Source organism: Schistocerca gregaria, chromosome 2 (assembly GCF_023897955.1).
Source record: "Schistocerca gregaria isolate iqSchGreg1 chromosome 2, iqSchGreg1.2, whole genome shotgun sequence".
In the NCBI taxonomy this organism is placed as follows: Eukaryota; Metazoa; Arthropoda; class Insecta; order Orthoptera; family Acrididae; genus Schistocerca; species Schistocerca gregaria.
This window is the reverse complement of record NC_064921.1, coordinates 603,967,259-603,982,036: the sequence shown is the minus strand read 5'-3', so window position 1 is coordinate 603,982,036 and position 14,778 is coordinate 603,967,259. Positions and strand designations below refer to the sequence as shown.

Sequence of the window (14,778 nt, the reverse complement as noted above, 5' to 3'; positions counted from 1 at the left end):
CATAAAACAGTAGTTAATGAATAATTCATATGTTTAATGGCTTAATTGAATGAAAATGTCTAAGAAGAGACCTACACTGCAAAATAGGAGAAAACCTTCATTTATTAGGATAGTGGTGCTAACATAGATTCTTTGGCTGTGGGAAACTGAATCATTTGAAGTAAATATTATTAGAGCATTTACCCTAGTCTATAGATTTGGCACCTGTTGACTTCTCTCTTCTCCCACATCAAAAGAAATTTGTGGAAAACATTTTGAACCCAGTAAAGAATTTATGGCAGCTGTAGATAAATGTTTTACAGATCTTCAAGAATTATACTTTAGGAGTGAATCTAGTCAATGGAAAGATGGTGGAGGAGTGAATTTACCCAGTAAAAATGCATTTTTTAACTATATTTCCAGACTTGAGTGATTGTCATAATTTTCACCTCACCATCATAGGAAGGTACTTATTTACTTATTGTTCTCTGTTTCATCTGTCACTGTTGAGCTGCTGGGAACTATTCATTCCATATCCAAATCTGGATTAAAACTAAATTAAGGTGTCAATTGTTTCCAGCATTTTAAGGCAGAACAAGAACAGAACCAAAATTATGAAAAACGTTTGAGTTATAACATAGTAATTTCTGCTCATCTTTCAGGATCAGAATCAAGTGTAAACATCACTTATACCAACAACATGACAATATATTCCTTACAAATTAGATATATGTGTTAAGGTGTGAAGCAGAAACTGCTTTAAAAGAAGTAGACTTTCCTAAGTATGACATTATCATCTAAAATTAAAAATGGGGGCTATGATGGTTAGTATACAGCTACTATAAAGACAAACATGGACTTACAAACAATGAATCAGAAAAAACTTACTGCATATCCATTTACTGCAGCTATCACAGGTTTGGTGCAGTGTGAAATTCTTTTCCACTCCCCAAATAAGCTTCCCCGCATGACAACCGAATATGTTTGGTCCAGCATTTCTTTTATGTCAGCACCTGTTTGAAAGTTCACATAAAATCTTTAGTTGAGAAATAGAAATAATTCTAAAAACATAAAATAACATTTATTTACCTTAACATTTATTTCAGACAATAGAAAATCCAGGAAGGTGGTGTGGTTTCAGTTCTCTGAGACTGCAGACAGGTGTGCAAGTTGCATTTGTGTGTGTGTGTGTGTGTGTGTGTGTGTCTATTGCTGACAATGGCCTTAATGGTCAAAGCTGTAATTGTGTGAATCTTTTTGTTGTGCCTATTGCGACTCAGCATTTCTGCTATACGGTAGTATTTCCGCTATATGGTAGCATTTCTGCTATATGGTGAGCAGCAACTTTCCTTTTCTGGTACCGGTATTGTTAACATATATTTGATCTTTGAAATGGAGTTTTAGGCATCTGTCAGTTATCTGTGCTTCTGTATACTACAATAAGTAGTATCAGCTACTTTTCAGAAAGAAGATGTGAAAGAAGAGACTATGTGAGGGCCAAATGAATATTAGATGTAGTCTTCACATGTCTGGTTTAGGGCAATAAAAGCAGAAAATACTATAGTAACATTTTTCATTGGTCTTAGGCAAAGATGTAAGAGTATGGGCACAATAGCACTAGTCATAATGTGTTTTTACTATGATTTAGAGAAATTGTCTATGATCGCTGCCTCTGTCTTTTAATGCATAATTTTAGTTGTTCCTCATCCCTGGAGGCTCCCCTTCATTTGGGATTTATGAAACATGACATGTAAATGAATGAAGAAGGAAAACTATTTTCCCTCTTTCTTAAATGTGTCAGATCAGCTCATGCTCTTTAGTAGTAATAGGGAATTAATTATAGCTAATAATAATGTGCACATATGTGAGTGAGAATGGGAGAGGGAGTGGGTGACAAGTAAGAGAATGGGAGATGTGTGGATATGTATGCCCTCTGAGGAACACAAATTCAAAAGAACTACATTATTTCACTTCCTTTTTACATCTTCATCAGCTGCTCATTATATAATGAACAATTGTCTTTACTATTAAACAATGGAAGGGAGTCAAAGGTGAGCAAAAAACATCAGTATTTTAACCAAAAAAGGCAAAATTATGAAAACATATATTAATATGTACCAAAATCAAACAACAAAGGAAAATATAAAAATTATCGAAATCGTAAACCAGAATGGCATGTAACAATATTATGAAAAGAATAGTTGCTACTCACCATACAGTGAAAATGCCAAGTTGCACACAGGCACAACAAACAGACAGTCTGAAAATGAGCTTTCGCCCAACATGGCCTTTGTTGAAAATAGACAACAAACACACACACTCATGCAAACGCAACTCACACAAATGTGGCCAGTCTCTGGCAGCTAAAACTGCAGTGAGAATAGACTAGTCTCTTACTATGACATAAGTATTTTTAGGGAATCTGTTTCTATTGTCATGTAAGATTTTTTTGCCTAGAAGCCAATTTGGTACATTTATAATTGGTAAATTTATACAAGATTCTAAACTGATATTATGTAATCAGTTCACTAACCTCTTACAGCACAGTAGATATTTGTTAGAGGAGTACCCTAAATTTAAGGATGAATAAAAAGTAGCATCATATTTTCCATTTTGCTGTTTTTGATATGAAATAGGCAAATTACTTTTTGTGATTAGCATTAATGAAGCAAACCTTGTTCATTGTAAATAAGAATAAATTATTTGTATTTCATTTATATTCATTAACAACAGAGATAGCTATTGTGCTTCAAATTGCTTCACAGTTACTAACCAGCAGCAAATGCTTTTTCATTCCCTGTGATGATAATAGCCCCAATTTTATCGTCCTTCTCAAATTCAGCAATAGCTTTATCCATTTCCAGTATTAAATCAGTACATAAAGCATTCAGTGCTTTTGGCCTATTCAGCTGGACTAGACCAACATTTTTCTTTTCACCTAAAGTGTCAGTTAATATGTACTGGTATGATGCACCTGAAACAAATGAGAAGAATGTAAATGTTCCACATTTGATTTCATTTGCATATTTCAAGCTGATGTAATCTCTTGTTTAATACAACAGAAAAGAACATATTCTATGAAATGTACATAACATTTTCAAAATTCTATGGTAGCCAAAGGAGCTATGAAATAATTTTCTTCACATGTAAATATGAGAGAGAGAGAGAGAGAGAGAGAGAGAGAGAGAGAGAGAGAGAGAGAAGCTACTTTAGTATGTAACATATACACACATAAAAAAAATTTTGCACCACACCGGTTCCCTGAACTCCTGAAGATAGACATTGACTGTGGATATTGTATCAAAGACACAGTCCCTTTGACTGTTCAGAGCTATCACTAAACCCACCCAATGATGTAAACAACCATGCATGAACCTATTAGATGGAGGGGGGCTGACAGGCAATCAGTTCATCATTCCACCAGGAAGGAGGTACACAGGTTGTGTTGTCTCTAATTCAACCATGTCGAGACGGTCAGTACCGTGGTTCAATTGCATCTGCATTGTTACTTTGTGCAGGAAGGGCTCTCACCAAGGGAAGTGTTCAGGTATCTTGCATCTTGGAGTGAACCAAAGCAATGGTGTTCGGACATGGAGGAGATACAGAGAGACGAGAACTGTCAATGGCATGCCTCGCTCAGGCCACGCAAGGGCTATTAGTGCAGTGGATGACTGCCACCTACAGATTATGACTCAAAAGAACTCTGACAGCAACACCATCATGTTGAATAATGCTTTTCATGCAGCCACACGATGTCATGTTATGACTCAAACTGCATGTAATAGGCTGCATGATGTGCAGCTTCACTCCCAATGTCCATGGTGAGGTCCATCTTTGCAACCATGACACCATGCAGTGCAGTACAGATGGGCCCAACAACGTGCCAAATGGTCCGCTCAGGATTGGCATCAAATTCTCTTCAACGGTGAGTGTCGCATATGCCTTCAGCCAGACAATTGTTGGAGACGTATTTGGAGGCAACCTGCTCAGGCTGAACACCATAGACACACTGTCCACCAAGTGCAGCAAGATGGAGGTTGCCTGCTGTTTTGTGGTGGCATTATGTGGGGCTGATGTACGCCACTGATGGTCATGGAAGGTGCCCTACCGGATGTATGATACATGAATGCCATCCTCTGACTGATAGTGCAACCGTATTGGCAACATATTGGCGAGGCATTCATCTTCATGGATGACAATTCGCACCCCCATCATGCACATCTTGTGAATGACTTCCTTCAGTATAATGACATCGCTTGACTTGAGCGGCCAGCCTGTTCTCCAGACACAAACGATATTGAAAATGCATGGAATAGATTGAAAAGCGGTTTATGGATGACAAGACCCACCGAGCACTCTGAGGGATCTATACTGAAACACCACTGAGGAGTGGACAATCTGGACCAACACTGCCTTGCTGAACTTGTGTATAGTATGCGACAATGAATATAGGAATGCATCAATGCAAGAGGACGTGCTAATGGGTATTAGAGATAGCAGTGTGTACAGCAATCTGGGCCACCATCTCTGAAGATCTTGCTGTATGGTGGTACAACATGCAATGTGTGGTTTTCATGAGCAATAAAAAGGGTAGATATTATGTTAATGTTGATCACTATTCCAATTTTCAGTACAGGTTCTGGAAATCTCGGAACTGAGATGATGTAAAACTTTTTTTATGTGTGTATATGGTTATTTTAATGTGTATTTACAATTCATCTCCCAATCGCTCAGGGTGTGCTACTGCTCGTGTTAAGCTCATGACGCTGGATCATTGTGGCTCATCTGTGAGCGGTAGAGATGATGTGATATCATCAGCAGGTAGCTATGCGTTGGGTTGGGTTGTTTGGGGAAGGAGACCCGACAGCGAGGTCACTGGTCTCATCAGATAGGGGAAGGACGGAAAGGAAGTCGTCCATGCCCTTTTGAAGGAACCATCCTGGCATTTGCCTCAAGCGATTTAGGGAAATCACGGAAAACCTAAATCAGGATGGCTGGACGCGAGATTGAGCCGTCATCCTCCTGAATGCGAGTCCAGTGTGCTAGCCACTGTGCCCCCTCGCTCGGTCTGGTGGCTATAACGAATCCATTGTGGGATATGATCTGTTCATTTCATTTCCAGATGCATGTTCTAGTGACATGAATTGAGGTAACAAAAGTCATGGGATCCCTCTTAATATTGCGTCAGGCCACTTTTGTCGTAATGCAGCAACTTGATGTGGCTTGTACTCAGCTAGTCATTAGTAGCTCCATCAGAAATGTTGAAACATACTGCCTCTATAGCCATCCATAATTACAAAGAGAGTTGCCAGTGCAGGATTTTGCGCATGAATTGACCTACCGAGTGTACCAATATTATAAGAAGGAAAGTTGCTACTCACCATATAGCGGAGATGCTGAGTTGCAGATAAGCACAACAATGCTTTTGGCCATTAAGGCCTTCATCAACAATAGACACACACACACACACACACACACACACACACACACACACAAACATACACTCTCTCTCATGCAAATGCAACTCACACCCCACTGAAACCACAGTGGTTTCAGTTGCCTGAGACTGTATTTGTGTGTGTGTGTGTGTGTGTGTGTGTGTGTGTGTGTGTGTGTGTGTGTGTGTGTGTTAATGGCTGAAAGCTTCAATTGTGAGATTCTTTTTATTGTTCCTATCTGCGACTCAGCATCTCTCCTAATAATATCATTACATTACATCCTGGAATTTCCTATTGAATTTGCCTGATAGATGTTTAATGGGATTCATTTCATGTGATCTGGTTGAAAAAATCATTCTGTCAAATCATCTAGAATGTTCTTCAAACCAATTGCAGATTTGTGACATCCTTACTTGGGAACATGACGTCTTTAAATGCAAATGGTCTACAAGTAGCCAAACATAACCATTTCTGGTCAGTGATTAGTTCAGTTGCACCAGAGGACTAAGTCTGTTCCATGTAAACACAGCCCACATCATTGTGAAGCCAACACCAGCTTTCACAGTGCCTTGTGCCGCATTTGAACCTTACCATCAGCTCTAATCAACTAAAATCAGGACTCATGTGACCAGGCCACCATTTTTCAGTCATCTAGGGTCCAGTCAATATGGTCATGAGCTCAGAAGAGGTGCTGCAGGTGATGATGTACTGTTAACAAATGCACCCATGTCAATCATCTGCTGCCATAGGCTATTAATGCCAAATTTTGCCACACTGTCCTAACAGGTATGTTCATCGTATGTCCCACATTGATTTCTCTGGTTATTTCAGGCAGTGTTGCTTGACTGTTAGCGCTGACAACTCTATGCAAATGTTGCTGCTGTTGGTCATTAAGTGAAGGCCATCAACTGCTGCATTGTTTGTGGTGATAGGTAATTCCTGAAACTTGGTATTCTCAGAACACTCTTGACACTGTGGATCTTGGAATATTGAATTCCCCAACAATTTCCAAAATGGAATGTCATATGCATCTAGTTCCAACTACCATTCCATGACTTAAGTCTGTTAATTCCCATTGTGTGTCCTTAATCATGCCCAGAACCTTTTCACATGAATCACCTGAGTACAAAAGGTCCACCAGTGCACTGTCCTTTTATACTTGGTGTGCGCAATACTACCACCATCTGTATATATGCATTTCACTATACCATGACTTTTGTCACCTCAGTGTAATGCCTGTTGGCTTTTGTCTTGGGCTCTTCAGCTGAAGTTTGTTTGTGGTGACCTGGCTACTTACATTCTGGGCGGCCAATCCTGAATACAGAAAGAACAGTGTGACATCTGGCTCACACAGTTCCTTGACGATGAGCACTTATATTGCATCTTGTAGCTTTAGCACAGTGTCAGCCATCCATATGATCTGATGGTAACATCGGCAGTCATTGCGCCCTGTGAGCATAATGGTTGCAACCGTCAAGAATGCAGATATTGGCTGTCAATGTAGAGGACTCAGTGTACATCAATGTAGGTTATGTGAGCCAGTCTCAAGAGTTCAGAATCCTGTTTCATCTCCTGGAGTGGGTAATGCTAGCATTCAATAATTTTTGAAAACTCTTAATGATAATCTTTAACATAAACCGAATTTTGAAAACAACAGGTGATTTAATTGCTAGAAATTGCTAGTGCACATCAAGAGACAAAGACATCATATTGTAAAGTACAATTAAGATAATTTTTTAACTGATTAATATTTTTCTGTGGGAGGTGTAACTGCAATATTTATCTAGGTACTTTGTGTGTATTGTAGTAAACAGAAAAAATTTTGCACATTCTTATGTTTATTAAATGCAGTTTATGAAAAGAGATCAGTACAACTGATAATGACTAATATAGAGTTACATGGAGTTACAGCAACTGGTGCTACTCACACTCAGAATTTTTAGTAATTGCCAACGAACTATAAATAACATACAAAAATTACAAATTTCATAGTATTATGATAACAAATCCATAATTCAACTTTTAATTACATGTTATAAATATTCACAAGTCTTAATACAGAGTTAGGTTTTAAAAAATTAAATAATAGTTTTTACATTATTGGAAATTTGGTAAAAATACATTTCAAATATGAAAATTACTGAAATTGATTTTGTAAACAGTCAGGCCAAATTAATTTTAATTTAGATTTTAATTGCATTATTAGTTTTGGTAAGGTACTAATATTATCACTAAATCTCAGACAAATGCTGAGCAGGTTATTACACTGAGATATTTGATAAATGCTTCATACATTTTTCTAAGCACGTTATAGGTTACGTTGTTGTGTTCTCAATTGCTCCAAACAGTAACTTTGTGTAAAATAATAATATTAATTGCATCCAGCAGTATACCTTTTAAGCATAATAACATTTGTAAGCTGACAAAACATTGAAATTATGAATGATAAATAGTTATCAGTAATTTGAAATATTGCCATTCCTGTGACCTATGTATCCGGTTGTTCATTAATCTAAGGGACAGTATTGTACACTAGTCTGACATATTATAAATACTTCGCACATCTGCATCTTGAAAATCAGGCTGTGCCATTTGACAATGGATGGAACAAAATTAATGTCCTCAAATCAATAAAAGTATGTGAATGCACAAACCTGTAAATCTGGCCATCAGTCAGAATCTTTTACCCAATGTGTGTGTGGGTTTTGAGTACGATGTGTTGGACATTTGACAAGTGACTGTTCTTACAATGGTCTTATTCATTACTGCTAAATGGACTTATTTATTTGCAGTTATTAGCAAGTTATTAGTTTCTCCGTGTCAAGATGATGCTTGTTCCACAACTGTTGTTCAATTAATGAAAATCCATTCGAGATGCTTTTTTTAGAGCTTTATCAAGTTCATATGACACATTATCATGTGTATCCCAAACAGTTTCAGTTGGACTTGATAATGGCCTAATATAAAAGCTGAAACTGGTCATGTGACCTTCATAAATTTCTAAAAAGCAGATGTAGCGGGTTTTTATTAATTATTTACAAGTCTTTTGATCTGTGACTTTCTCTATCACCCCTTAGGAGATTAGTAAAAGCCCAGACCAGTAAATTATGGGAATGATGACCTGATCACTTTTGCTTGATGAGCTTGCCTTGATAAATCTTTGAAAGATGACAGAAGGAGAAGAAGTTCTTGGGGCTTGGATGCCATGGGTAGAGCTTGTAAGGTCAGTCACCTCTCATAAAGTTATAAATAGACTATAGGCTGTAGTCTCATGCTGTTTTGTCTGTCAGGTTTTAGTCATTTAATGGAATGTTAACGAGAGTTGCAGGAGGCTGATTCTCTGATTCACAACAGAGGTTTAATGAGGAGTGAAAATTGTCATAAATCTCATTGGAAGGTGAGATTAGGCATCAACATGGGATGTGGAGTCAAAACCCATTATGGAACATTACAGTAACTTAGTGCCAACACCTGACACTGTTGTCACTGTTTATGTAGACATCTATAAAAGTAAACAAAATGTATTAGTGCTCTGTAACAAGATGTAAGGAAAACACTTAGAGGTAGTCTGGAAAATTATGGACAGTACAAATAAGTTGTTATGATGATTCTTACTCTGCTTAGGAACTATTATTTTGACCTTCAGATATGAGCTTTGTTTTGATCCATGTGCTGCATAATGCAATGTCACTGCACAGTGGCCATATGCTGATACATCTGTTTGGGGAACCCTGTGTGAAGTCTTTGAGGCAATGTTTCAGCTGACTCAAGTACTTTTCACACTATACAGTACAAACAAATGATGCACTGACTTTACAGAACTCATTGAGAAGCTCTGTGTTTGTGATGTCATCCAGGAGCGTTTTCAGGTAACAATACATCTTTCTGAGCACAGATTGTAATCTAATGATGTTGCAAACTATCAGGAGATACTGGATGGCTTTCAGGTAAGAAGCTGCTGGTCATGCCTTCTTCTCACTGAGTAAATTTCACATATACTCAGTTTCTGATTGAATGAGCTGACACTTATACAGGCTTGCAACATAGGCCTGTCTGTTGCAAGTACTGTCAATTTGTGCCACTGTATCACATAAATTCATGTTACAGATGATTTAAATGATTGTATATGTCCCCCTCCACCCACCACCTCAGCCCTATTTTAAAAACCCAGAGGAAGTAACTACTGAAACCACCATCATAATAGACATAATCAGATCAATCACAGTTGTTTACATGCATGGTTTCAGTTGTAATTTCCCTTGGATTTGCAAAGTATGATATCATATACCATGGTTCCCATCAATTAAAAAGTGAATTTATATTGTCCTACAACACAAATTGATGGTGCATAAGACTGACATTTATGTTGAAATTCCATTAACACTTAATAAAGAAAGACATAATGTACCAACTGTGGGCATTTTATCAAGAGGAACCTCATACAATGGGAAAGGCATATAGAAGCTATAGCAGAGATGACTGAAAAACAATTTCCTCACAAGCCAGTTTAAATGAGAGTCTATAATGTTGGTATGATCTAAATGGGGTCTTCATCACGACTGATTTTTGGGATTTGTCAATAGTAATTGGAAAATTTACTTCTGTAAGGTCTGTCTTTGAAAAACAAAGACTACCTGTCAGGTAACTTTTCTCGACATGTTGACAAGCATGTATTGATGACTGAGTAAGAATGACTGATTTCATGAAGCCATCATGGATTAACAAGTAGCCTTTGGACTCATGAACCACAATGATGGAGCCTTCATAAGTGCAGGTGCTGAACTACTGCTTTGAATTGGAATGCTGCATGCCAGCCTTGTAGGTCAGTAAAACAGATAAAATTTTCGAAGTCCAAGAGTGATGCTATCTCACTACATTATGGCAATGTTGACACGAGGCAGTCATGATGAAAATGTTTCACCACCAAGACTAGGTCAGGGCAAAACACAACATTGGCATTTCTGGTGAACTAGGTAGCAGACTTCAGCAGAATATTGTGGGTCAGAGCAGTGAAACAGGGTTACCTTCATTATGTGATAAAAGAAAGGCTAAGGTGAGCATGAAAGAAGTAAAACTACTGACACCTTCATAATAGCAAGCCCTACACAGTCAAGACAAATGTTGTTGGTAAAAAATATCAGCCACTAATTGGCTCCATGAATACCCCTGCAGTTTAGCTCATAAGGCAATTGGTCAGACGTATCAAAGGCATACATGACATCTGCACTCAATTCCATGACTGCAATGAAGTGATGTTTGGCACAAGTCTGTTGCAGATTTCAGCATGCTACAGACAACAACTGCTAATGGGAGAAATGGATACCTCACCATAATCATCAGTCGCACAGTTCAACACCACAGTCTGCCTCTGTCACAAATGGGAGGACCTAGAGGTTTTTTGTGCCCACCAGGATCAGGACACAAGTATTCCTGACATTCTGATGAACTGGATAGAGTCTGTGTGGATGGCACGCCAATATCGTTGATCTCCATGGCTACACGGCAACCCTCATCACAGTATGATAGATTACAAAAAAGGGTGGTGAGTGGGAGGGTACAGAGCATGTCCCAAGTCACCATGTGTAAGTTCAATACATGTGCCACTGCCACTCTCTGCCACGGCGTCAAGGTACAGCTGGTGCCAGGGTCACCGCAAGCAACATACCACCGGTGGAGCAGCTGCTTGGAATGAAATTTGTGTGGTGTCAGCTGTCTTGAGTGGGCTGAAGGCCACTTATGGAACAATTCCTCTGCTGGCATTGACAGGTGATGCTAACCATGAGTCAAGATTCTACCTGTATTTTTATCGAAATAAACAACATTCTGAACCTTCTTTCACTGCACCTACGAAAGACCACAGGTCACTACCATCCTTCCGAGGATTATGCCCTCCCAATAGTTACCTCTTGCAAAAGTGGTGTCAGAAGTGCCCATGCTTCTGACACTTTCAGTATCTACATCAGAAGGCCCTGCAATGCATTTTGTACGGAGCCGCACCAGCAGTTACAACAATTGTGGAGCGAGTCACCGAAAAGCTTTGTTTCTCACACAAGTATGTTGTGGAGATGATCATGTCCAGAATAAGACACAGTGAGTTCAGAGTTACTGGTTGCAGAACCTAATATCTCAGTTTAAGAGGAATTATAGTAAAGTGTATTTTTTACAGGTAGATTGCAAAATTTGTAATTTGTCTAGATACAGAGCACCTTGAGATAGGCATATTCCTGTAATACAGTCCACTAACAGTATGGCCATGCAAAAGAGAGCTTTATTAAGTGTCATTTGGTGGTGATGAAATGAATAAGTAAATTTTGATATTCATTATAGTGTATATTGTTTGTTGTGTATAAGGCTTACTGGGATAGAAAAGGAAAATGCACAGATATGGCACAAATGGAAGCACCTACTACAGCAGACATGGTACCAGCTCTGGCAGAACAGGTTAAATCATTAAAAGGAGAGAATGAGCAAACAGCGCAACAGCTATGTAATCAAATGGAAGATTCTATACAATCAGGTCCTAGTGAAGTTAAATCAATACTGGCAGTACCTTCCCCATCAACGTATCCTGTAGAAGCTAGTCTTATTTCCCTTCTTCTGGAAAAACATCAGAGGATGTCATTATTTTTATCCAGAACATGTTATCTGCAGCCAGCTTGTGCAACTGATCCGAACAAACATCACTGCAGATGGCCAAATTGCACTTGTCGGGTGAGGTTAAGATGTAGGCCCTACATCACATACCATGAGGTTTTGAGAAAAGTGCCAACATTTACAGAGTTACTAAATGGCTTAAAGCATTGCTTCAGAAAACAAAATAGTGCTTGTTTCCTTCAGGAAAAGTTAAGTAATTTGAGAGAATTGCCAAATGAGACTATCAAAGCATTTTTGGACAGGATACACAAGACAAATGCCAAAACTTATGAGTTGACTGACGAACCAGAGGCTGATGTAGTTTATTGAGAGAGGCTGAGGATAGTGTTCTGGATGTGTTCCTAAAAGGGTTTCTTCAGAATTTTCTCAAATAGTGAGAATGGATAATCCACAAGACGTAGCCACAGTGCTGCAGGTAGCCAATTGTCTGCAAGAGAATATTTATCTTGATAGTATGGTAGGAGAGCTAATAAATTCCTCATAGAACGTAGAAACGAAGTTAAAATAGATGTGCCCTTTTTTTTCCTCACGTGTTGTACAAATTGATAAGTTTGGATACTGAGTAGGAACTTTATCTACCAATTTGTTAGCCTCATCATTCATCTGAATTCAGTCTGTGTCGTGAGCTCTGGAGGTATTTTGACGTCTCAGGTTAAATGTCTCACTCAACATTTTATTCAGTAACTATGGGAATTTTGTAAGGCAATTTGTCGCAAAACGCAAAGCGTGTTAGATAATACAAGCAACGTTATCAACAATGAAACAACTGAACTGCTGGGTTTAAATCAGAGGTGTCTAACCCATAAGCTGCATAGCGGCCGATATCAAGCGTCATTGAGCCCGAAGAAAGGAGCATCTATCACACGATCCGTAAAACAAATTTTAAAAAATCATAGAATTCCATTTATGTAAAGTCACGATAAACAAAATTTTCCTCCTGTCCCACGAAGCTATTCTCTCATTGGTCCATTCCGTACTTTGTTGGTCAACGTTTATTAGTGTTTATTATAGACTCGCCTTCTTCCAATGTGGTCCAAGTGCACTAAAAGATTTTGCACTCCTGCTTTAAATGTTTTATATATTACGCTGAATCGGTGACAATTACAATTATTTCATAAAAGCAGAGTAATGACAGTGCGAAGAAATATGCAATAGTGTGTCGAATGATTGTTAATCAAACGTGTTTATGGAACTTCAGCCAGACATGAATACACAGTCTCTCTTCCATCGACAGAAAACGTACGTTTATATTTATGACTACGGCGGGGCGGAATAAGTTTACAGTTGATTTGCGGAACTGTCCATGCGGCATTTGCTAGATGAAAAGAACTGCTAAACCAACGGAATATGAACAGCTAACTCTATAATATGAACAACTAATTCTGCCAAACGTGCAAGAAGCCTTACCTGCTAGAAATGCAACACTTATTTTCGTCATCTTAATCAAGGTACCGGTACATCGTAATGACCGCCGTAAAAAAATAGTTTTTTCTTTTCCCCAAACCCACATAAACGCAAACTTATCGAGAGAGAGATTTTTTAACATTAGCGTTTATATTATACAAATTATACAGATCTGAGATTAAAGAAGTGCGATTGTTCTGAAAATTAAAAAAAAAAAAATCGTGGATAAATATTGAAGAATAACAGCAATGCTTTGGTTTCTTTAAAATATTGGATTTCTTTCATTCAGAGATAGGGATGTCACCAAAATGCACGGGAATATAGCTAGAGAATAGAAACAGTTTTAAATTCATATGTTAATGTTTCTAGACCATGTACTCGTCAAATTGATGATAATGGTACATATATTGTAAATTAGAAAGCACATTTTGAAAATTTGTTTAACAGTCACATCTGACTGTTCTACCGCACGTGTCTCTGTAGAATCGCTTCTGTAACATTTTCTGCTTCAAATAATTGGAAATACATATAATGAAGTTACATAAGTGAGTAGGCCCCTATTCTTATCACGTGTAGGCTGACATAGCGAGTTTTTCTCTGATTGGTTACGCAACTTCCTAGCGACGCTTGCTTTAAGAGCACTCCGCAACGTAATCGCCTGTAACAGCAGACGGGCCTACGTGTGATTGCGCAAGACGATGACAAAACAGTGTTGCTTGGGCACACATGTCTGATACTTACTGCTCATACATTTCTGCGCCGTCAGTAAGGATCCTCTGCTGCTGACATGTCCTGCCTGGAACAAAAGCCGAGATATTTTAAGTGCGAGGACCATTTTCGGCTAAGTCCGCTTGTGACCACTGCAAAGTGAAATCTGTGTTCCGCTGCCTTCACTCCGTAAAGATACCTAGTAGCGTTATCACTAACAGGTTGCTCCGCACGTTCTTCGGACAAAGTCCATATTCTCGCACGTTTTGCAGAAGATCCAGTCATGGCTGTGAAAGGAGGTCAAAATCTGGTCTTAACGCTCCCCCGACTAGAAGTAGGCCTACGTCTGCTAATTTCCGTGAATATCATTGGTGAAAACGACGGTACCGTGAATCACATGCAAGTTAGAAATAACTTATTAGAATAAGTTAATTACGAGCGGAAAAAGATTACAGATAAAAGGCAAGGGCGTGGTTTAGCAAATGGTAATATACTGTGGTGCCCGGTCCACATAATAATAATAAACAATAAATAATAATAATACTTTATTGAACATCGAATGATGCACTGCATATGTACAAAAACAGGAAACGTT

At 38.5% G+C, this 14,778-nt stretch overlaps 1 protein-coding gene across 2 annotated transcripts in view; it reads right to left on the bottom strand.

Annotated features, from left to right (window-relative positions):
- Positions 1–14,399, bottom strand: part of LOC126336251 (enoyl-CoA hydratase, mitochondrial-like) — a 42,847-nt gene extending 28,448 nt beyond the window's left edge. Inside the window, exons 1-3 of one of the 2 annotated variants that reach the window (XM_049999746.1) lie at positions 14,217–14,399; positions 2,753–2,953; positions 868–992 (exon numbers count right to left, since the gene is read on the bottom strand). In XM_049999746.1, coding sequence (XP_049855703.1) covers positions 868–992; positions 2,753–2,953; positions 14,217–14,310 — 420 coding nt within the window. In that variant the 5' untranslated portion in view covers positions 14,311–14,399. Of the gene's footprint in view, positions 1–867; positions 993–2,752; positions 2,954–13,478; positions 13,525–14,216 lie in introns of those variants that run through there. The other variant, XM_049999745.1, reaches the window with a different exon arrangement.
- Between the last annotated feature and the right edge of the window lie 379 nt (positions 14,400–14,778).